Source organism: Mycteria americana, chromosome 9 (assembly GCF_035582795.1).
Source record: "Mycteria americana isolate JAX WOST 10 ecotype Jacksonville Zoo and Gardens chromosome 9, USCA_MyAme_1.0, whole genome shotgun sequence".
In the NCBI taxonomy this organism is placed as follows: Eukaryota; Metazoa; Chordata; class Aves; order Ciconiiformes; family Ciconiidae; genus Mycteria; species Mycteria americana.
In genome coordinates, this window is record NC_134373.1 from 2,785,411 (window position 1) to 2,808,794 (window position 23,384).

Below are 23,384 nucleotides of genomic sequence, written 5' to 3' on the forward strand. Positions count from 1 at the left end.
GTACAAAATGTATTCAGACTAATTCCTTAAATGATTGCATTGTTTAGTACTGAGTAACATTAGCCAGCTTGTAAAAGGTAAATTGCAACCTTAGCCCTTCCCTTAACTTGATTAATTTTGATCACTGGAGCTTGTTTTAGCTATTATCTTTCCCAAGTGACTTCCTTTTATGTGCTGCCATTCACAAACTGTTAACATGCAAACAGAGATGGTATGGAAACGCAATACCTGACAATAGCATGTGCAAGCTCCTTTATGCACTATTAAAATGATATGGTCTTCACTCAGAAGGCTTAATTGAAAAACAATTATACTGCAAAATGCTTTAGATTACGATTAATCAAGCCCTGTCAAAGCCAGTAAAACTGCATGTTACTGACAGGAAGCAAAGCCATTGTGTTCTGCCCTCTAGTAATTTTTGCTGTGCTCTTACCTAATGGCAATATTCCATACAGTGCTATTAGCTGTCTGACATCTGCGAGCGAGGGCATTGGCTCTACATCTACCTGACGAAGTGCGGTCCCCAGATAGCTGTACTCGCCTGCAGGGAGGAAGCACGGGCTTAATAAACGTGACACTGCATTGTTATAAAATGCATAACTCGAGTAATGAAAAACTACCATAGAATACCAATATAACGTGCTCTCAGCAAACCCAGTACCGTCAAGGGACAGGGACTCAAACAGGGCAATATCGTTGTGGAATGTGGCCCTGAGAAATCTGAAAGGTGAACTGCGAAGGAAAATGAAGTTAAACACACTGTGGACTTTCCCTTCCAGACCGTGGAAGGCGTTCAGCAGAGCAGTCGGTCTCAAGTAACCTTTTACAGAAACTTTGTGGAGAAGAATCATTAGTAGCACCATAAATCACACTGCTGGCAAAGGATTTCTAGATCTGGGATTTTGCAGGGCTGGAATCGCAGTGAACCACGCTCTATCAAAAGGATTTCAAAAAGGGGGAAAAGAGATTTTAACAAGCGTTTCCCCTGGCTGCATCACATCTCAGCTTCTCGCTATGTTAGACATTTAAGTGTGTCACCTAATTTGGTGGGGCTCTTTGCTTTGCAGTTTGCCACTTTTGTTCAAAAAACCCCTCCACAAAACAACCTAAGAAACTAAAAATCCCTGGCATGAACTGAAACGATCCAGTCTTGCCTCAGCTCTTGTTACAGAGCCATAATCACATTGCGTGCCCCGTCAAAGTCCCTATACAAGACACGTTAGAGAACAAAGATCCAGAAGGATGGGCCACAAGCAAGAAAACTAGTTGTGACAATGTAGTAAATTATTTTTTTAGCATAAAATACATGTTGTGATGGTGAATATTATCGCAAAATAATAGTGTATTATGTTTTACTGGAGATAAAAAGGGTGAGCACTAGAGCTCTCTGGAGCAGAGGTAAATTAGCAATGGTCAAGAGAGAAAGTGGAGTTGTAATTTGGGGGCCAAAAGGCAGACAAGGCCTGGTGCAACTGCCCCCTCCCCTCTGAAGAATAAAATTCATTTCAGGTTTTATCTTTTATTTAAGGAGAAATCAAAAGAACTGGATAGGAATTAATCTTCACAGATTTAATTAGAAGGCATCAAAGGGTTTAATTGCAACTGAACATAAATCACAGTGGATATTCTCTGACTAATTTAGATAAGGTCACCAAGAAAATTAGTTCAGTGATGTCGGTTTGTCATGGGGGGGGGGGGACATTTTGGTGCCTTTACTTGCTGTGTAGTGCAATTCCACTCTTTGTCCTTTCCCCAGGAACCGGGAGTGAGTGACCTTCCTTAGACTGCAGCCCTGTAAGAGTGGAGCAGATGAGGGCTCATTTTTCTGCAGGCTTTGACTGTGTCCTTGGAACCTTAAAGGGGGAGTTTTTTCGGCATTTACAAAAACCCAAAAGTTAGGTCCAAAGCCTAGGCCAATTTTAAATGCCTTCTGTATCTTGTTCTGGCAGCTGAAGAAGCATGACTGAGTTTTGAGCGGGAAAGAGCTGGCTTTGACAGTCGGGGCCACCTCCTTGCTGCCCGGTCTGCACGGGCCAGCATCTGCGCTGGGACGCGTGGGGGACGTGGCACGTGTGTAGGCAGCCAGGTGAATATCACTAGACTCGGCGCTTTTGTGCCCAACTTCTGCTGCTGCTGGGAAGTGAATGTTCCCAGCGTAATTTGGAGCAGCCCTCGTGTTGCTCTATGCTGCAGAGGAGCCAAGGCTTCCAACCTCAGGGTCAAGGGAAGATGGCCCAAAGCAATCTCAGCCCGCTTCCAAGTTGGATGTTACCAGCTGTTAATTATTATCCACTGGCTAAGATGTGCTTTCAAAACATCTGCGGTAGGGAATGTTTGTGGGAGAAAAGCGACCTTGACGGTACTGGTTGGGTGAAGGAAGGAGTAATGAAAATCTTCCATTACTTTGCCATCTTTAATGAGCATAAAATGGATGGATTACTTGTTAATTCAGCCTTCGACAGAGTGGGCAAAGACTCTGAAGGCAGGAATTGGCTCTTCTAAGAGTTTATATAAACATGGCATTTAGAGGTGACGTATGAGAATCCAGCTTTTCTGGCTCAGATACATACTATACTACCAGCCAGCGGCATTGTGGCTTCTGGATGTCTGCAAATTCAAATAACGGTGGCTTTTGAAACAACCGAATTTTGGGTTTTTTGCTGTGAAGGTTGCTGCGGCTTCACGTACGTCACCAAACGCTTTTGGAGATGGTGTCAGACCCCTGCGCAGCCTGCAAGCGGGGTTTTTTTTTTTTTGCTCTGTGTAGAGCATGGGCAAGCGTGTCTGACTGCACCTGCAGGTAATGAAAACTGGGCAAGAGGGCTATGAAATGCAGAACTAGGCAGAGACACATCTTACTCAAATCGAGGGCCAGATACGCCTCAAAGCACTGCTCAAAGTTCAGGGGCAGTCAGGGAGGGGGAGGTAAGGGGGCGAGCTGAATGAACAAATGGGGAAGGTATGATTTTTTTGCTGTTCTCCGGGAAATATTCTGGATGGATGATGATTCCTAGTCTGATAGACTTGCGCTGTCTTGCCAATGCCTGGCCAGTGCTCCTTAAAGGACGTCCTGGTTCCACCTCAGAGTGGCTTGTGACACCCAAAAACATTCAAGGCTTCCAGGTGTTAGTGCTTGGAGCTAAGCACCAGCTCTACAAAATAGGTCCTGGTTTCAGCAGCAGAAGTGAAAGGTCCTAAGCACCCTGCAGAAACAGACTTGATTTGCATACCTGGCTTTAGATATTAAAGTTGGAAAGTCCTGAAAGTGTCATTACTCTTGAAGTCATTCTTGACTGGAAATAGGGGTCAGTGAACATTGAATGGCTGGAGGTTTGGTTAGACTAAAAACCGTATTAGCTGGAAAATGTGTACTTTACCAACATAATCGGAGAGATTCACAGTCTTGGCTTTTATTAGTAATCCTTCTTCCACTAGTTCTCTGTACAGAGAATCGATGGTCCTATGGACAAGAGACATCACTCAGAAATTCTAGGGAACTGTAAGTAAAAGCTCAGTCAAAGTTCAATAACTGAACTAGCTTCAGAGTTATTTATGCTTCCTCAGCTTTATAAATGTGCTTTGTAGCTCAGAAGTAAAGGTGATTAGCTCCATCAGTATGAAATCAATAAGTACAGTTTCCTGGGTTATGGCAAGGAATCTCTTTTACTACCTCACACCAATTCCATTACCCATTTCCAGGTGATGCAAGATCAGTTATGACTTGTGTAATAGACTCATTCATTAATATCAATTACTGGGAAATTATTTTTAAATTACATAATAATAGCAATCCTAACGCCACTATACCTATTCACTTAGCTCTGCAATTAGTAGTAATTCATTAATTCTTCCTGGAATTTATTCTGTTTGCAATAGACAGCCTCATCTCGTCAGGAACGTACTGGGAATGACTCCATGGGAGCAACCAGTGGTCCATCTACTGCAGTGTTAGGGTGATGCTGGCCAAAGGAGGACTGGGGGAAAAACATACGGTGGAAACTATGGCATAACTTCTCCCGTGGAATGGTTTCTTCCTGTCTCCATCAGTGGCTGGAAATAGCTCCCAGCAACTGAGGATTTAATACGCTTACATCTGTATCCAGTTTTTGAGTGGTGTGGATGTTCTCCTTTGTCCCCCTTTCAGAGTTTTACCTAAAGATTAATTTCAATGACATTTTTGGCACTGGGTTCTACAGATTGAAGCTGCTTCAAGAATTACAGAAAACAAATAAGCCTGTTGGAAATTCTTCTCACACTGTTAGTGTGTAAACAATATTGATTTGAACCCTTCTAGGTCTTCCACTGTTTGTGCTCTTTTCACATCCTTTCCCTTCAATATCTGAGCTTTTTTGTCTTTGTCGCCTATCTTTAATTGGGACATTCTGGTATTGCTACAATAAAAATATTTAATAGTAACTCTCAGCTGCCTTAATAAAACCATATATATATATAATTTGAGGTCTGCAGCCCTTTTCCATTTCAGCTGGGAAGTTTTATGTTTATGCAGTGTCAGTGGCACAATTAATATAGGAGTTGGAATAAGGAAATACAAAATTGAACGCACCTTCAACAACGTCCATTTTGCCACTCCGGCTCTTGCTTTCAGTCTCAGTGATTTTTATGTTGGAGTATGCATCATAAAACAAGTAGAAGGTAGAATGGGACTAACCTGACAGTTCTGTTGGGAGCATGACTTCTACTTTTCCTGTCTTATTATTTTTACTGTGCAAGCTTAATGATGCATGCCCTGAGTCTCCTCCAAGTAAGTGTGATGCGATCATTCTGTTGACTAAAGCCCCCTCTGCCCCCCTCCACCATGTCAAAAATGAGATGAACCTGAGCTTTTCTCGGTTATTTCTGAAACCCTTCCTCCTTCCCTGCTCAGCAGGGAAGAGCAAAGCATTGGAGCCAAAACGCCACATAAACTCTGATTAAAAGCCAGCTACTAAAAAGCTTGTGTTCTTAAATGGCTGTATGTTGTATTAAGTTTGTTTATCAGAAGCAGGTACGTGCAAGGGTAATTTTAAAAGCACAGAATACATGCATACTTATTGGACTTTGGCACTGTTCTTGTAACAGGGGCCGTGCTCCGTTATAATCCACGACGCTTTTATTTTAAATATTTGCTTGGAGAGGTTTTTTATTTTTAAGCAGGTAAAGAGATCATTGACTGATTGTGTAGTGCTGGCACCCAAATGATCTAGTCCAGGTCTTGCTTGGGCATGTCTTGTACAAATGGATTTGCGGGGTGAATCCCATGTGCTTCCTCCTGCAGTGACTGAGTGTGCTTGCCTTCATGCTGCTCTCTTAGGAGCTGGGTTTGCTCCTGCCCTGCTGCTGAGTCAGCAGGTCCCAGCAGCGATATCTCTGTGCAGGTGTCTGTATTATGCGCACAGGTGAAAAATGGCCGGATTATCAGTGAATTCATCACGAGCTCGCTGAAAATGTAATGTTGAAAGAAGAAATCCTCTCAAATCCTCCAAATAAAATAAGGGTGCTGAAAAGAGCAGCAAGGATACACAAATTGCCAGGTCTGCCAGAACTCTTATTGATAAATAAGACTGATTTATATGACATGTACATTTTACCTAAGATGTGAAGGGTGATTTATAGAGTACAGGGGCCTGTCTGCAGCCTCCCTTATCAGGCTTCAGCTGGGATGGAAAACCTGAGAGTCAACAAAGCTGCCAGGTGCTTCTGCACCTGCAGCGAGGATGGGGGAGAGGCAAACGGGGCCAATATCCTGCCCACATGTTACATGTGCTGAGCTTTGCATGCTGGAATCAACCTGACTGAAGCTAACGGAGAACTGGCTCTAGTGGTGTGGTGTTGCAGGATGGGGATCTTAATTTGTATGCGTTGGTGAAGATGGGGAAAAACAAGGTCTGGGCTGTGTAGCATTAAAGCAGTGTTTTGTTGCCCTGTTATTTGTGGTGCTGCGAAGCCATTAGTCAGGGAGGGGCAGGGGGAAGGTTGTAGCATTCGCTGGGAATGCAAAAAAGGTTTTAGCTACAGTGTATGTGCTTCTAGTTTATGAAAGATTTTTTTTTTTTTGGTCATCTAAGCTTTTTATGGATGTTTATAGCCGTTAATAAAAAGGTTTTATTTATTGTAAGGCTTCTGATGCTGGTAAGCATAGCAATGTCGAGATGCTCCTCGTGTAATTAAAAACTACAAGGGTTGACAGCATATCTAATGCAAAGAGGATGCAGTCTCTCTTTGTCTGAATCTCAGGTAAACAGGTCCTCTCTTTACCTGTCAGGAGTTAGATCTTCCTCCATTTCAGGTATCTTCTTCCTCATGGTCATCTTTTTTTTCTGAGGACCACAAAAACAGGCTGGAATTAGTGACGTTAATACAGAGCTATAGATATATTTGAATGTACTGAAGCAAAGTGAGGGGCCGGAACAGCAAATGTTTTGGCGTTTGAATGTGGCCCTTGTTACTGAAGGAACCCAAAAGGAAAAATTATATCCTTGAATGCCCGGAGGGAAGGAAGTCACGTCCCCGTTTATAAAAGCACCGGAGATGTTCCCATTTATAAGTGGCCCAGCAAGGCACAGGAGGGGCGAAGCACCCTGGGCTGAGGAGCTGCGTCCAGCCCATGAACCCCACGCAGATCCCGTGGCGGGGGCTCCTGAACTGGACTCTGCGTGCAGTAACCTGGTGGCCGATGCTTCCTTCTGAAATATAGCTGCTCGAGAGCCTGTATACCTCACCTGCATCTGCCCCCTCCCTGACGAGCGCCCAGAGCACCGTACTTCAGAGCAATCAGTCCCGTTCCTTCCAGTAGAGGCTGCGTACAAAAGAATCTCAGGGTCACTCGCCCCAAGAGAAAACTCTTTTTCCTTTTTGGAGCACGACTCTGGTTGAGTGGGTATGGCCCTTTCCCAAGAGGGAAGAAGGAAGGAAAAGGGTGTGGGGTCCAAGTAGCTGCTCCAGAGACTGTCGGTGCTTTTTTTTTTTTATGTTGGGGTAAAATATATAAGCAGCTTCCCTGAGGGTCATGCAGGGTGCTTACAGCTGGACCAGGACCTGACACCAACCCTCCTGAGTATCTGGCTAGCTTCCTAACCATTAGACATCCTTCTGCCTTCTCCTTCCCAATGGCTCAGGGAAGAAGCTTGAAGAGGTCAGAAAAACATGACCTGCTCTTCTCTTGATATTTTCACCACGCTTCCACTATGGGAAGTTCTTGACTTGTGTGACTAGTTTCTTTACATACTGCAAAAAACCCATGGAAAGTATAAATAAGATGTGAATCAGTAATGTCAGGCCCCTCCATTAATGACAGCTCACAAGCCATAAATATGGTTGGGGATAATTAGTAGTGAGGAGGGCATCATTAATCCATGTTAGTGCCCACCAGTGGTGTCCATGCTTAAGGTCTGCAAAGCACTTTAGAATTACTTCAGTGGAACTGTTTACACAGTGACATTTGTGCACCACAGGATTTCTTCAAGGGCTTAAATTTAAGCATGTGCTTAAATGCTTAGTTGATCGAGACAGCTTATTCTTTCCAAAAGTTTATGTTCACTTTCCTGGGAATACAGTGGCTTACTTTATTTTTTTTTTTTTTTTTCATAGTGAATACTTCTGCAGAGCTCTAGAGACTATGTTGTTGAGTTAAAAAAATCCTGTCCAATTACCTGGGAAATGCTGTTTTTTTTTTTTTTTTTTCTAGAATGGATCGGCAATGTTCAGAAATATATCAATTGTAAGTCTCAAGGACAGTCACAATGTAAATAACCTATGGTTCAATCACCTGTGACTGTTTACAACGCCACAAAGACAATCTAGATGAAAACGTAAATTATACCCAGAACTATATGGATAAGCTAACTAGGAAAAGGCGATGGTTTTTAAATTTTGGATTAGAACAATGCAAACAACTCTGTATCTGCAGAACTACACCTCGGGTTTCTTTACATAAATAAGCTTGGCAGCAAATACTCATTAGAATGTGCCAGTGGGGTTTTGCTTTAAAGAAAAGGCATAGGAAGAACAAAGCATATGCCATGCTGTTTTAACAACTGAGGAAATATTGAGACTGTCAGCGGTTTATTTCTGGTGTTCCTCCAGCTTTGTCTCTTTAACCTTTCTTCCCACAAGCTAGAAATTACATGTCATGGAGTCTGACTGGGAAGAAAAGCTCGTTTCTACCTATGTAAAGACACTAAGCATATGTTGAATTTATTGGCCAACTGGTATTGTCCTCAAGGCAGCTTCACCAATAAAGTAACTCAAGAGCAAAACAAAAATGAACTATGCAGGGGAAAAATGTGTTTTCCTAATTAACATCAGCGTTTATGGGAAATTTGGCAAACACTGAGATGCGATAAGGGGAAATATGAACTGTAGACAATGGCTTTCCTCCAAAATGTCTTATTGGGAACCGCTTTTATTTAGAAAATGATAATGTTTAATGAATGTGAACATGCTCATCATTTATAATGGAAATCTCCTTGTTTTTATCTCTGAAATGTCAGTCTAGCTTCTGTGTAGCCATCCATTTACTCGGTTATTTTCTGCTTTGATAAGTCACATGTAGTGAACTGCATTAGTTATTAGTTGGCGGATGACAGGAGACTGTCTTCTGTGCTCAGTGTGGTATCTCGTCTTACTGTGTGGGCTCACGAAAATGTTTTGAGTAGCTCGGAGGTTGCTACAAGCAAACACAGACCTGATTTCAGACCAGATTCCAGAGCAGACGGTCTCTGGCACCAGAAGGGAGAGGGTAGCCAAAATGTCACGTTGAGGGAACTGTTCCGCGTTGGAACTGTAGGATCTGTGTCCCTCTTTGGCTGTGATCATACAAGTCCTGCTGCCGTCAGCTGTCCGCAGCTACCGCCACCAAGTATGCGGAGAAGTCGCGAGAGGAAAGGACTCCAGTGGTTTAAGGGAAATGACAGTGTATAAGCAGCAGTCTACGCAGTGTTTGAGCGGATCCCTCAGATCACGTGCGATGCTTGGATGGGAGGCCGAACAAGTGCAGATTTGCACCGCGCGTGCATCTGCTCTGGATTGAGAAGTCTTTTCTGGCAATGCCAAGATATAGAGAGCAGCTTCTGATACTTGTACTGAAAAAGTCCTTAGACAAAGATGTTTCCACTGATTATTAAGCCCTTGCTAAACGAGGGGCTCTGATTTGTGGTTCTTGTTGGATTTAGCTCCAGCATCCAAAGAGGTTACAGCCCCCCAGCTGGCGGAGAGCTCTGGGTGTTAATCTCCATCAGCTACAGAAAACCCACTGGGGATTGTCCTCGCACCTAGCCTTTCCTCAATGCTGACCCAGCCTGTCTTCTGGCCTTAATCACTCAGGCTTTGTTCTTATCAAGTCTTTAGACTGATGTCAATATTCTTGTCGTAGCCATTGCTATAAGTTAACCTCTTGCGGTTTTCTTTGCCTCTGCTCGGCTGCATCAAAAAGGGATATCTAAAGCTGGGCTGAGATGCTAGCAAGGCCTATTTCAGAAGCAACTTTTACACACTTAGGTTCCCATGTCTCCTCTTTCTGTTTTTTTTCTGAAGTCTGGCTGTGCCTTTTGTGTATGTGTGGGTGTGTTCACTCACAATGGGTTGCTTTACCTGCGGTTGGATCGGAAGCAAATCCTTAGGGGAGCAGAGCAGGAAAAGCAGCACAATAGGCTTGATAAAAAGCCCTCTGATAAGCACTCAAATGTAACTTCCAGGTCAGTAAACTGCAGAGCTGATCTGTCGGCTCTTACTTTGGGTGCGAAGCCAGGTCTGCAGTGGTGTATTTGCAGATTCCCAACAGAAACACCCTTGGGTGCTCAGCCCTCTGGGTACCATGGTTGGGTACATGGCGTCCATCTAGAAGAAACACTTTTAAAGCTGGCGGGTTGTGCGGAGCCACCCAAATCAGAAGCTTGGGTTGTCAGCAGAAAGGGGTGGACTCTGAAGAACAACATTTCACTAAGAAAAGTTTGCGCTGGCACGAAGATGCTACCAACTCTTTAGAAATCAATTACTTTGGAAAATGCTAGCCCTTTCTCTTTCACTTCAGGTGCTTTATAACAGACTCCTCTAGCTAGGCTGGGCGGGGACTTGGACCTTCTGACATTTCTTTGCCAGCCTTCCTAGACATCGATGACATGTCCCTCACTAGGAGGCAATCTCCCTTCAAATCTTTCCTCAGCCTGCCTTTACAGAGGTGCTTACAGTACCAGCTTGCTCAAACACGGCTGGGCAGGTGACAAGCTGCCACTGTGCGTAGTGAAGAAAAAAAGCTATTTGCAGCAGAGCTGAGCCACCCCCCTTTGTTTCTGTTGTGTCCTCATCCCATCTCCTGTGACAGTCATCGGATCAGGAGCTACCTGGAGCAATCCAGCACGGCGTGTCTCCTAACACGGATACTTGTGCTCTGTACGCTGTCAATGCTGGACTGCAAGGACAAAGAACGGTGGGACAGTCTGTGGGGTGAGATGCTTCCAGTACCGATACAGGCGTATAAGATCTGCGCTTTAAACGATAGCGGTGTGGCTTGTTGCATACTAGGTGAGATCTAATTAGGTATTTCCAAACCAGCCTAATGATCTGGAGGCCCATTTGTAATGAGAAAAGCAATTTGTCCTTCCACCCAAAATGATTCTTCTACAAGGGTGGCAAATGGGCTTTTTATCTCAGGGGCAGTAAGAGCAATTCTTGATAGGGTAAGAGTCAGCTTTTAGTATTAAGTGGTATTTGAAGGTTTGGGAGCCGGTGATAAAATTCAGCCTAGAAAGTACAGTGCACGGAAGTAAAGGAGTGGCCGACACATATGCCTGGAGCTGTTAATTTTGTTTATCTAAGACCTGAGCCATCTGAAACACCAACTGGGAGGGAGCAATCAGCTTCCTTATGCTTTCCCTTTAGAGTCCAATTCCAAAATATCCTTGCTGAATTCCCCACAAAAGGGACTTCCAAACAGAATTTCAAACTCAAATTATTTCCTTTGGATCAGGCAGATTTTTTTTTTTTTTTTTTTTAAATATGGACTTGTCAGAATCTTTATCAGTTGCAAGCTATTTATCCTAAGGTGTGCTTGGAAAGGCAGAGGATATCTACCCTGTACGCCCCTGGGTAGCGACTGTTCCCTGACAACAAAAAAAGCCCTAGTTCTACTGTAGTGTCTTCCTGCAAAGAAAGTAGAAGAAACCTCTTCTTACAACAGCGGGGATGGCTAAATGGGGCACCGTGAATTTGGGGTAACCACCCCTAGACAAAAGAAAACTCCACTTTTAAGGGTTTACTTAAAGAAATTACCCTTGCTGCCCATTCCCCACTGACAGAGTGCAGGAAAAGATTTGTGTTCTCTGAAGAATGTTGAATCCTCCTGAGAATGCTTTTATTTGCAGAATATCCCTCTTGGGAGGAAAAAAAAAATGTTTTACATCCGTGCTCCAGACATGTTGATGGCTACAACGAGAATCCAAACCCACTGTTATTTCACATCACATAGTTGAGGGGGGAGACGTATGGGACTCAGAACGTGGTAACACACACCTTGAAAATCTAGAGGATTTTTGCTGAATAACAAATTAATAAGCTGCTTCCAAAACTTTCCAGCTCATATTATTCTGGTAATACAGGCCAGATTTTCATAAAGCAGATCTGAAGTCTGTGTGCACAGGTATGCACACACTGTGTGGGTTTATGGACTGAGATATTTATGCAAATACTAATTAGAAAAAGGCTTTGCCAATGCTGATTGGACACTTCAAATAGTTTTGCTCAGGGAAGATGTGTTTTGACTAAAGCTGGATACCTCCTTCCACTCCCCACTCCTAAAATAGAACTGATTTTTTTTTTTCCCAGAGAAAATATTTAGTTTTATTTAATTAGTACTTCTTTTCCCCTCTTCTCCCCTCCCTTGTTCTCTCAGGCTACTGGCACAACTTGAGAAAACAAAAGTTAAATAACCTCCCCCCACCCAAACCCATTCCAACACTATATTGAAGTCACAAACCCAACCCTAACGTAAAGCTTTATAATTCCAGTGTGACATTTTGAAGCAGTTTTGACCAGCTGATCTAAGTGCATCTGCCCATGACAACTTTGGGAAGATTGTTGCAATATTTTGTCTTTATATCTTCAGCCTCCCTGTTTTTGAAACAGATTTAGCAATCCCGTTGGTATCAGTTTTCAGAGTCGTTCCAGTCTTGCATTATTAAATTGCCCCTGCACCTTTGTCAGGTGAAAGAGCATTTTTAAAGGTAAATTCAGAAGTATTGCAAGTATTTGCATGCTAAAGGGATTAGAGAAATGAAATACAACATGAGATTAGAGTTGGCTATTTGCCCTGAGGATTTTAAGTGGATATGCTGATTGAATGGTAGGGTCTGTAAGCTTTGAGTTATTTTGCACTGACATGATCTATAGTTTAAATGCTTGGGTAAGGAATTCAGGGAACCGCGAGCTGTGGAATTCTGCATATGGTAATGCTGTGAAACTAGATGTGAACATGACATGTGCTGTGTTTCAGTGGGTAACACGCATTAAAATAACGTACGTCTTTAACCTATTTTATGTGCTTAAGTAAACTTGGCTTACTTGTGAGTTCCCAAACCCTTCAACAGTAAGTAGTTAAACAATGTACACGTAGTTAAACAATGTGTACCTGGCTGTATGTGATCTATGTGTTGTTACAGATAACCGAAAGGTTACACCAAGACATTCAAAGTGATTTTTTTTTTTTCTTTTGGTGTACAGTTTTGAAACACGTTAACCAGTCCTTATTTAGAAGGAAAACAGCCAGCATCTGGAAAACTTACTGGCACCCAGATCCATGCCTTCCTTGGGAAGACTGTATTAATCTGAACCCCTCACCTTAAAGAGAGGGACTGTTTGGATTTTCCTGTTTGACTGGATTAGAGGATTTCGAGAGGGTGTGTATCCCTCTTGAAAATCATTACAAGGATAGATCAGATTTACCTCTGGAATAGTTCAACTTGTCCTAAGCAATATTTATAAAGGTTAAAGAATAATAATAGCTACAGGAAAAGGCCCTGAAAAAAGCCACAGGTGAATAGGTTTTTAAATGCTTCTGACTTAAGATTCAGTAAATCTTTAGAGTAGGCATTTTGATATTGGTATCTGTGAGACTAGGGCTTGCGCTGAATACTGCTGTATCTGGGCAGAGAGCTGATATTTACCCTGAATTCTCCTAACTTGCTGCTCTTACCTTTTCACTTCTTCTTCCTTTTTTCTGTTTGTCACTCTTCTCTCCATCCACAGCCAGTTTGAGATTCTCCAGTTTCTGTTGCATCAATTCATCAACCTATCCAGACAAACACAGCTGAATCTTTCTAAGTCTTCTGTTCTGCCACCACACCTCAGAGGTGTTCAGCTAAACAAGCGTTAAAGCAAAGAAGAGATAGTAGGGACTGTGGAAGGAGGCAAGGTCTATGCCAGGGCCAGTTCTTACGGCTGTCGAGAAATGTACACAGGCAATGCACATTATTACTGTCCTCTTACTATTGTAAGCACACCTGCACTCTGATCTCTTCCTCCACTTCTTCCCGTTTCTCTTCTTTGATCAGCTCCAGGTCATGATCCTGGAGAAAATCCCATCTCTCGTCTCTGTTCTGCCAAACGGCTGTTATCCAAAAGAAAGAAAAAAGGGGAAAGAAGTTACAGAAGCCATTGGTTTCTCCAACTGCTTCTGGAGGCAAAAAATAGGTAGTTGTAGGCAGCTTTTATTAAATTATTAGCTGTATGAAAGTAACAGACTCTAGGGACCCTTACCAAGTTCAGAGCCCTGTTGTGCTAGGATCTGTAAATCTTGAGGTTAACTTTTTTTTTTTTGCCTTGGGCTGTAAATTGGTATCAGATTTCAGGAGGATAATGGGATATGGAGGTTGTCATTTTCTAGTTGTAAAGCTGAATGCCTGGAGCGTTGTTCATCTTCAAGAGCAGGTAGTATAGTATCGGCCGAACCGTATCGTGCCCGACGTTGGCATTCTTTTTCTCTCTGCTTAACAGCATTGTGCTTAAATCTTTACCATGAAGAAGTCACAAAGACGGCTCTCTAAGCGTGCCCTCTACACGTGTCTCTTGGCTGGCATAACGCAGGCTTGGGGCCCAAAGGAAGGTGTTTAATTTAAACCAGGAAGTTTTCCTTGTTCTCTCCTGCTCAGTTATCTAACGCTAAGTTAAAGCTGCCGCAACCTTGCGGGTTAGCCTTTGTAGTAATTCACATGAGGCTGAAATACGGGCCAGGAGCACTGGAATCTGCATACAAGCCTGCACGGAGAACATGGAAACGGCAGCGTGAGGGGACAGCGAGTCTGACGGAGCGATAACCTGCATCCGACCCACAAGTGACATACGGCCGCACAGAGGTTTAACTATGGCTGGGGAGTTTTAAGCTTTGATGCAGTGATTGAGAGGCAGTCTGAAGTCTTTTCCAAAAAGAGACAAGGCCCACCTGGTACAGCACCTTTATTTTAGTGTTGTGCAAAGGGTAAGTAATAAGGAGACCAAACTCCAGGAAGAAAGCAAGCTTGTGCACACTGATGATCAAAAAACCCCCTGTTCACGATCAAGTAGCTAATGATCCTGAGGTGCAGCTCTTTATTTTTGTTGAGGCAAACTGCAATTTGCTTTTTAGAAGGAAAACTAAATGAAGTCCGGCAAGCTCGGTGCATATCTGAATTCTCCGCTATTAGCAAAATATACCTTTTTTTTTTTTTTTTTAAATGGAAACACCTCTCTTCTTTCTATGTTTTTTTGAGCTAATTTAAAGGAGGACAATTAATATCTTTCATTTCCTTGCATTTTAAGCCCCGATAGTATCTTTATAAATGACAGCTAATCTCCAGCAGTATGTGCTAATTCAATTTCCAGGTGATTTAAAACGACAGCTTTCCACTTTAAGACATAGGCTCCTCTACAAATCTGTTTTGTCCAGGGTACTCTTTCCTGTACCCGCTGCCACTTCTAAGGCACTATAGATTCAGGAAGGTTTTCACAGTACCCATAGGAGATCATTCAAGGTTTAGTCCAGTTAATATAATACTGGCTGCTATTTCCATCCCCTACGAATCTTCAGAGTCCAATTACGTGCAGAGTATTTGTGGCTTTACACGTAGGGAACAGTTTTTGCAGGTGAGTAGTCTTAATTTCATAACGGAAAACAGTAGAGATGGAGAAGAACAGTAGAATTTTGGTAATGAGGAAAGAAACTCAAAAGCGTAGACACTAATTTCTTTAAATTACTTGCGGGTCATCAGATGGCATGACAGATGTCACGTAATATTTCAAGAGGGAAAGCTGATTTGCCCTGGTTAAAATGTACCTCCTCCGGGGTTGCCAGCCTGGAATTTCAGCCTTGGGGAAAGAGGATATTGCATGGGAGTTATGTGAATTTTAAAACACTTTCCTGACTGGGTCAACAGGTTGCAAGTGCTATGTTTTCACAGGAGTACTAGGTTTTAGATATTTATTTTTCATAGACGGTTCCATAGATTTTTATTCTGTTTTTTTCATAATTGTTTATTGTCATTTTGTAAATTAGTTAGTGGTTAGTAGCCACTACAGGCAAACCAGTGACAGTCCCCACAGCTGAGGCAGCTGCCTCTGATATTACCTGGCAACGAGTTCTCCAAGTGCTATATTAGCCACTAGGTTAGAGGTCCCTAATTTTAGAAAAGAGATCAGTAACTCCTAGGTGTTAGATGCTATGTTTTTCTTTTATAGATCAACAAAATGTTTCAAAGTTATTTTTAAAGTAAGGTCAGGAGGCTAAGGATGTTGTGTTTTCACTGGCTGGTCAAAAGAGCCTGGTATTTTGTTACAGACAGGGTCATCCAGCTACGGGAGCTATTTTTGCGCGTGTGTGTATGCAGTGCAATTTATATCACCTCTTCTAAAATAGTGCATGCTTATCTTTGGATGATTTTATATACGTACAGCCCAGTCCGCTAACGTGACTGCTAACATCACCATCTCGGCAGTATTAGTTTTCACTCTGCAGACTAGTAGGTAATTCCAATATCCCTGAATTTCAGAGAACAGCTTGTGACTAATAACTGAAATATATTTATCTGAAGCTTTTCTTCAAATGACTACTTTCAACCTCCTGGCAAAAGGATTGGAATCTTTTGATGCCTGGTTAAAAATACACAGTGTCACCACACCTTAAAGTTTGGGCCATGGGGTATTTGGGTTGAACTCAAAAATCCTCTGCAATACCGAGCAAGTCAAATATCAAAACTGGCCATCTGTGTAATGGGGGAAATAGCACGTTGCTGCCTCACAGTACAGGGTACTGCAAAAATCAAACCCGGGAAGACAGAGGTAATGATTCAGACTGCTTACATTTGCTCCACATAAACTCTTGCAATTCCAGTGTAAAAGTAGATGTCACGCAAAAGCTGGCTGCCTCCAACAACAGTATATAAAATAAATGTTTTAGATAGGGCTTGGCAAAGGTAGTTAGCAACTAGCAAAACAGCCAAATACAGTTCTAGAAGAATAAAAGTCTTCGTGAATTCCAGTGAAGTTTAGGTAGTAGTTCTAGCTTGGTAGAGGGGGGACAAAATTGGGGTGGAAAAAATCTGTAACTGAAATGCTTAGGTCTCTGAAAACTGACCTACATCTTTTAAAATATTTAAGTAACCTAAGAACAAAGCAACTAGTTTCAGGGGATGGGAAGACTTTCTTAACTGTAAGTGTTGAGGGGGGGGGGGGTTGACAAAAGAAAAACGTTTGTTTGGTCAGCTATCATTTACCTAAACTTTAGACACACTCATAAGGGTCTTTAAATGATTCTATTGTAGGCATCTGATATAAACCTTCCTTAATCAAACCCCCGTACTTCAGTGATGTTTTCCAGATTTATGCACTAATAAATTTGAACTTCTGTGCAAATTGTGATAGTAACTGAGCTATTTTCTACATAAGAATAAAAATAGTTCCCACTGTAGAAAGAACAAACTCAAAACTTTTTTTTTCTTTCTTCTTCTCCCAAACAATTCTGCTACTGAAACAAAAGCAGGCTAAAATTAAAAATACAAGAAACTGCTTACACTGTTCTGGCCAGAAGTTGTTTTAGATTTGATGCTGGAGGCCTTGAAAAAAGGAACCTTATCTATGGCCACCTAAAAGTAGAATTATTCTGAACAACCACCATGCAGTATTGTCATAGTGTCCTGCAATAAAAAGCACTAAGTGCTTGTGAATGAGGCAGGGGACTGGGCTGCATGGAGGAATTAACAGCTGTTTACTAAAAATAAATATGGTGTTGAATAGACTTGGTTCACTAGGAGGAAAAGAAAAAAACTATGGACACCTGAAGCTTAACTGCACAGCTATAGACTCTTACTGTGCATAAGACAGAACTGCAGCTATTCTTTGAAGCTTGCAAGAGAGCTCTTTCTGCTCTGAGGATTTCTGGTTGTGCTCTGTGCAGAAAATGGTTCATTCTTACGTGCCTTTTAGAGCTAGGGGAGTAGCTGTCGGCTCTGGCGGGATGGGCTGGAGATGAGCATCGGTGTTTAACTCTGAATGCCAGGCTGGAGTCTTTATCTACCACAAAAGGATGCTGCCCGTGCCTGACCTACCTGAGCATATTATTGCAGCGTACCTGCAAGTGCTGCCAGTACATAATGGGGAGATGGAGGTACTCACACTGCGACTGGCTTTAGGCACCCGATTCAGGTGCCTGAATAGGAATAGAGGCTCCACAGACAGGTAATAGGCTGCTGAGTTGCCCTTGGGAGGCCTTGTGAGGTATACAGGAACACAATACGCCCAATTCAGCACTCATCTTCATGCAAAAAGTTAGCATGAGTAACCCCAAAATGTTATATACTTGCAGAGCTCAAAGCAGGTATCTCGTTAGGAATGGCAGTACCGGTGTTCAGATACAGTTTGGGTGACAAACGTGTGCCACATCCTCTCATAACCCCCCTGACCTGTCATTACTTGAGAGAGAGTTTTGAAATCTGGGAATCTCTATTCCTGTGAAACTAATGTATTGACTTCTGTGGTGGTTTTATTCCTAACCCTGGTATCCACTGCCACGTTGGGAAGCACTGTTTAAAGCCCCTGGGTTGAGGTTACAGCCAAACAAGTTTTTCTACAACCTGGAGGAGGGTTATTTGCACAAATACAAGGAGTTTGTGAATTTGCAGTTCAGCGTTGTATTGAAGCCTGTTCGACTGCAAAGCCTCAGCAGGGGATCCAAGAAGCACTGTGGGAGCACCGGAAAGCATAGCTACCACATCACCTACTTGTCAGCAGAGCGCTGGATGAGCATATCGCCAAGCCTCGTAGCAATGCAAAACCCTCCTGCCCTCTTTGTGATACTTCACAACAGGTAGGGCCTCTACACTGCTCCTTGGTTGCTCTTGCCTTGTTGGATGGGAAACGCTGGTCTTGCTATTGCCGGTTTTGGGTTGCAAAGTGCCATTTCGTCCCGAGTGCATAGAAAGGCACAGGTAATGTTCTCGGTCAGTTAAGGAAAGAAGCATAGATGAATTCGATCCTTATCTAAAACTCCCGCTGGAGTTTTGTGTGTGGGGGTTCTGATGTAGCATTCAAGAGTAGAGTCTGGGACGAGCTCCTCTTTAGCCATAAAATTGCCTTATGATTTATAATGTGTAAGAAAATCCTAATTGTTAGAAGTCAGAGGTCAGGCAAAACTGTACTGATGTATATTTAGCAACTAAGTTGTACACTTCTTTCTCTCTGGCCAGCCCAAATCAGGCAGAAAACTCGATGCCAATAATTTGTCAACAGGAGGGAATAATGGAGATTTTTTCATACGAGGAATTTCAGCAAGCCAGTAACTCTGCAGAGTGGGGAGCAGAAAAGAAATTTTTACTAATTGTTTGAGAATAGAATCTGTATGAAATACAGCAAAAATAACACCCAAAAGCTTTGATCAGGCACACTTTTGCAATGAAAGACTTCAATTTGGCTCATCTGACCTTTGGAGTCCTACCGTGCTGTTCACTTATAGTTTATGGGGCAGGCACTCCTTTGCATTTCAGACAAGTGCGTGACTTCCGTGCTCGCTTCCAGGCCCAGCGCAAGTCATTGCCACCTCACTTGTGTAGCTGGGGCACACACTGAAGACAAGTGTTTAAGAGCTAGACAAAGGCATCAAGTGTAGAGGAGAGGATAGAAGAGAGACGGAAAAGAGTAAGATGTCCTTTTGTGAAAACCATTTTTTAAATTTGAAAAAATAAAACACCCCTACTTTTGGATGCTTTCTCAAAGTGAAAAAACCAGCCAGTCTCCTAGCTATTAGTTTGAGTTAAGTTGCACACATTGAATGAAGCAAGTATATTCATAGTCCAGCAGCATTTCTCATGCCTTTGTTGAAAAGATGATCCTCCTATTAAAACATGTAATAAGAAATAATTTGAGCTGTAGATGTGCAGGTGAATGAATCCATGGACACTTTCCATGAATGAGAGGAAGACAGGATAAAGAGTTACAGGAACATGAAAACATCGATGCTGAAGCCTGACGTACAGTATAGTGCTTTTGAATTATTTGCTGTTCAGATGTCATTTTTGTTGCCCTCAGAAAATCCAAGAAAGCCCCTGTGTGTACATCAAAGCGCTTTGGTTCCAGTTCGGCTGCTTTCGCTCATGTAGAAATGTAACCTTCCTGTATGATTATCTTGATGATTTTGAGAGACTCCTAAGAAGACCGCAGGTACTGAAAAACTCCCTTCCTAAATACCTTTTTAATCTCATGTCCTCGTTTCTATAATGTTCCATAGTTTGGGCAGTTGCACTGTTTGACCTTATAGGAATGACATTCAGATTAAGCTGAACTAGAAGAACGTTCCAGCTGTAATTGTTATCTTTTTCTACTGACCTTTGTATTGACTGTTTCCTTCCTCCATTATTGAAAGGAAATTACTGGGAGCCATTTTCCAGCCCTCCTCTTCTTCCTAGGTTGGGGGGGGTGGAGTGAAAAGAAAAATCACAATATTAATATATAGAAAGATTTGTTTTAATTTGAGGAATAAGATGCTGTTGTCTTGTCAATGAAAATCTTCCTAGCAGGCTATAAGGAAGTTTTATCCCCTTGAGTGAAGAGCGGGGGGTGTCTGTTCATCAGTTGACCTACTGAGGTCACAAGAATTAAACTTAGGCTTGCTTGAACATGTAGTATAGGTAGGAGATGTGCAGCATGTAAATGAAATTACCTTGCTATTTTTTCAGTTACTCTTATTGTAGGGCTGCTCCCTCCCCCCGAAAAGGAATTCCCAACTTGTGGGTAATTCAAAACTGTTGAGACCTCATTTTAATCTGTAATCAGAAAGAAAAATAGTGATCTTGGTGTATCTTGCAAAACAAAATATTTTGTTTCAACTTTATCAAAACATTTTGACGTTTTCCTGTCTAAAGTAAATGACATTGACGTGTTCCTGAAATAGTTTAACTTCATTGAACCAGTATTTCTGGCAGAAAAAAACTTGTCAGAACACTATGAAAGTTTCTTCATGTTGTATCAGTTACAAGTCCTCAAAATGTTCTAAGGTAATAGTTCTCAGTGGGAAATCAGATCACTGTTTGGGGAGGAGGTGAATGTGGATTTCTGCAAGACAACACAAGTTTTATCAGGCTTTGCTAACCAATGTGCAGTCTGTAACCCACTGGTTATCAGTAAGATATGAAGTGCAGCTCCTGGAATAACTAAAACGAAACAACCCCCCTAAATATGCCTCTGTAATTAGGTGCCACTGCATACCTGCTATCGGCAGATACGGTTGTGGCCGGGTCATGTGAATTATTAAATATCTGTTTTTAATTAAAGTGTTATTACAGTAATTAAAGTCTGGGCCCAGAAGGACATGTAAAACCTAAATACATTTATCACTTCTACCCTAAGCTCTGTAGATACATTTGAAAGAGATTCAGGAGTTTCTTGAGTAAAGAACCATTGATCTTGATCAAGAACCATTTGGGTAAAGTATAAGCAAGAGTTTGAGGATTTGACACCCAGAGCTCAAATTCCCAGTGTTACTCTAATGTACTCTCAATTTTCGCAGGGTGTGGCATTTTGAGATTCATCCTTGGATCTTTTTCAGTAGGCTGAATACATTCCTTTTAACATTCTCCCATGACATTTTATAGAAAACAATTAAATCACGGTGTTCTGAGAGGAAATACTGATAATTGCTAACTATTAAAAAAAAAAAAAAGAAGAAAAAAAAAATCCAACCCAAAAACCCCCCAACTAAACCCACCCCAGAACAGCCTAAAAACAGGCTATTCATTTTTAGCCTCTTAATAGCTTAGGACACGTTAACGACACATTAACATTTCTCTTATTGTTACAGATAAGCCAATAAATCATTTCAATTACTAGCTTCAATGATTTTATACACTGACGTAAATAATATTGTTGTGTCAGTTTCATTGATTTTAATCAAAACCACTGTGTGTCTAAAGAGCAGTTGCAGAATGCTGTTCTGTATTCCCTCTTGCTTCTATTAACAGCAGAAGAGTCAATGTAACATAAAGAACTTCTTTTCCTTTGAAGTCAGCTGATGTATTTTTTCTATGTTCAGTTGATTGATTCCATGCTTGTTCTGTGTTAAGCGTGCTAAGGCACATTGAACCAACAATATACGTTTCAATCTAAGCAGAGATATGGAAATAACAGTTTGAATATACTTCTGAAGCTTTCCAAAGCCTAGCCCACACTAGGCGATTCTCATTCAACAGCAGGGAAAATTTTGAATTGACTCCATTGTGCACTTTTGCTATGGAGATTTTGCTAATGGCTTTCACTAAGGACAAAACGTGTCTCATTGTTAAACTTTTCTGGATGAAATCTAGGGATGCACAGCCTCGCTCAGGTTCAGACAGGTTGCAGAACATTACTGGGCAAAGCAGTCCAGACTGGTCTGACATGTGTTCTGCTATTGAAAAGAGGGATCATACGGTGCTGAAGTTGTTGGTGTTTTTTTTTTTTTTCCTTAGGTGCCCAGTGGGAAATCAAATCAGCACCTTACAGAGAAAAGAAAACAAAGTTACTTTGATATCAAATACGCCTTTTTAAAGATTGCTATCAGGCTTTTCAGAAATATTTAAATTTCCTTCTGGGATCAAACTCTTGTTTTCTTTAAGAACTGAAGTTAGGAGCAAGGCTTTTTTCTGCCTGCACCACTATGACTTATAGCCTATACTTATTTTAATAAGAGTCCTGCTGTTAGAACTTTTCCAAATACTTCTCAACTGGTCTTAGATACTATTTTTTCCCCCTGTCAGTATTATAACCTTGGAGAGAATGTTCCCTTTGTTCTTTCTCAATGAACCATAGAGAACCTGATATAATGGCTCAGAATTTTACTTGACAGGACTTGTGATGGCTGAAGAGATGAGAACGACATCAAGTTATAAAGCCCCAGAGCTCTGCATTGGTATTTCACCCCATTTCAAAACAACCTTGTGGAGGCTGTGAGGGGATTGAGATTAATTTTTGATATTGTTGGTTCTTATCTAGTGAAATGTGCACAACCAACAAGGAATCAAATTTATCCTGCGGAAGTCAGGTTTTTAAGCAGATGAGTGAGCTGCTATTCAGTTTCAGAAGTTTCGGTTGGGTTGGGCATTGTCAGCACGCCTGAACGTTAATGTCTCGCTCTGACTTAGGCTGAAGTGTCTGGAGCAGCCTTCTCCATCGCCTGGGCGAGACCAGAGGCGTCACAGGGGCTTGTTCTGGGCCGGCTGAGTTGGGAAGGAGCGAGGACAAGGGCAAAGCCATTAGAGGACACCCTCGTGAATGCTCCCCAAAGGAACTGGTCTGTCTGAGATGCTATGGGGTTCTGTAACTGTGAATGACAATGGTCTTTAAAGCCTCTAATTTCAAAAGCTTTCCTAAGCTATTGCCTTCGTACTTGTACTCTTATCTGGTCTTTCCCATCGAGTTCTGCAGTCTGTGTGCTGATTTAAGGGGTTACACCATGAAGCGGTCCCACAGAGCTGAACTCGGCACTAGTACAAGTCACCAGAAGTCTTGCGGACAGCAAACAAGTTGGTAGCAGTGTTATTTGGCTTAGGCCTGCAGGCATTACACTTTCTCCTCTGTTGCTCCCCGAGGCTGGCTTTGCTCTGCCACTAAGATACAGTGAGGTGGTACCAGGAATCGCGTTCCGCTGCTTGTAGCATTATGCCTTCGCTAACGGTGCGACAGCGCACCCTGGGATAGCGTCACCCTGAAGACATGGGTGACTGGAACTTAAAAAATTTCCTGTTTGCACAGGAGCAGCCAGTACCCTTCCTAGCTGGCAATGCAACATCAGGCTTAAAGAGCCCGGAAAACACGTTTATGTATACTGCTCCTTCAGCCTGCTGTGCACCTTCATTTACGAAGGGGGAAAAAAACACCCCCAAACCCCCAAACTTTGTTTT

The 23,384-nt window shown here is 42.2% G+C and overlaps 1 protein-coding gene across 1 annotated transcript in view; it reads right to left on the reverse strand.

The window, feature by feature from the left end:
* DRC11 (dynein regulatory complex subunit 11) overlaps positions 1-23,384 on the reverse strand; it is a 104,100-nt gene that overhangs the window by 25,194 nt on the left and 55,522 nt on the right. Inside the window, exons 9-14 of the mRNA XM_075511219.1 lie at positions 19,837-19,912; positions 13,491-13,597; positions 13,184-13,279; positions 6,256-6,317; positions 3,378-3,460; positions 434-541 (exon numbers count right to left, since the gene is read on the reverse strand). Of these exons, the coding sequence (XP_075367334.1) occupies positions 434-541; positions 3,378-3,460; positions 6,256-6,317; positions 13,184-13,279; positions 13,491-13,597; positions 19,837-19,912 (532 nt within the window). The remainder of the gene's footprint in view (positions 1-433; positions 542-3,377; positions 3,461-6,255; positions 6,318-13,183; positions 13,280-13,490; positions 13,598-19,836; positions 19,913-23,384) is intronic.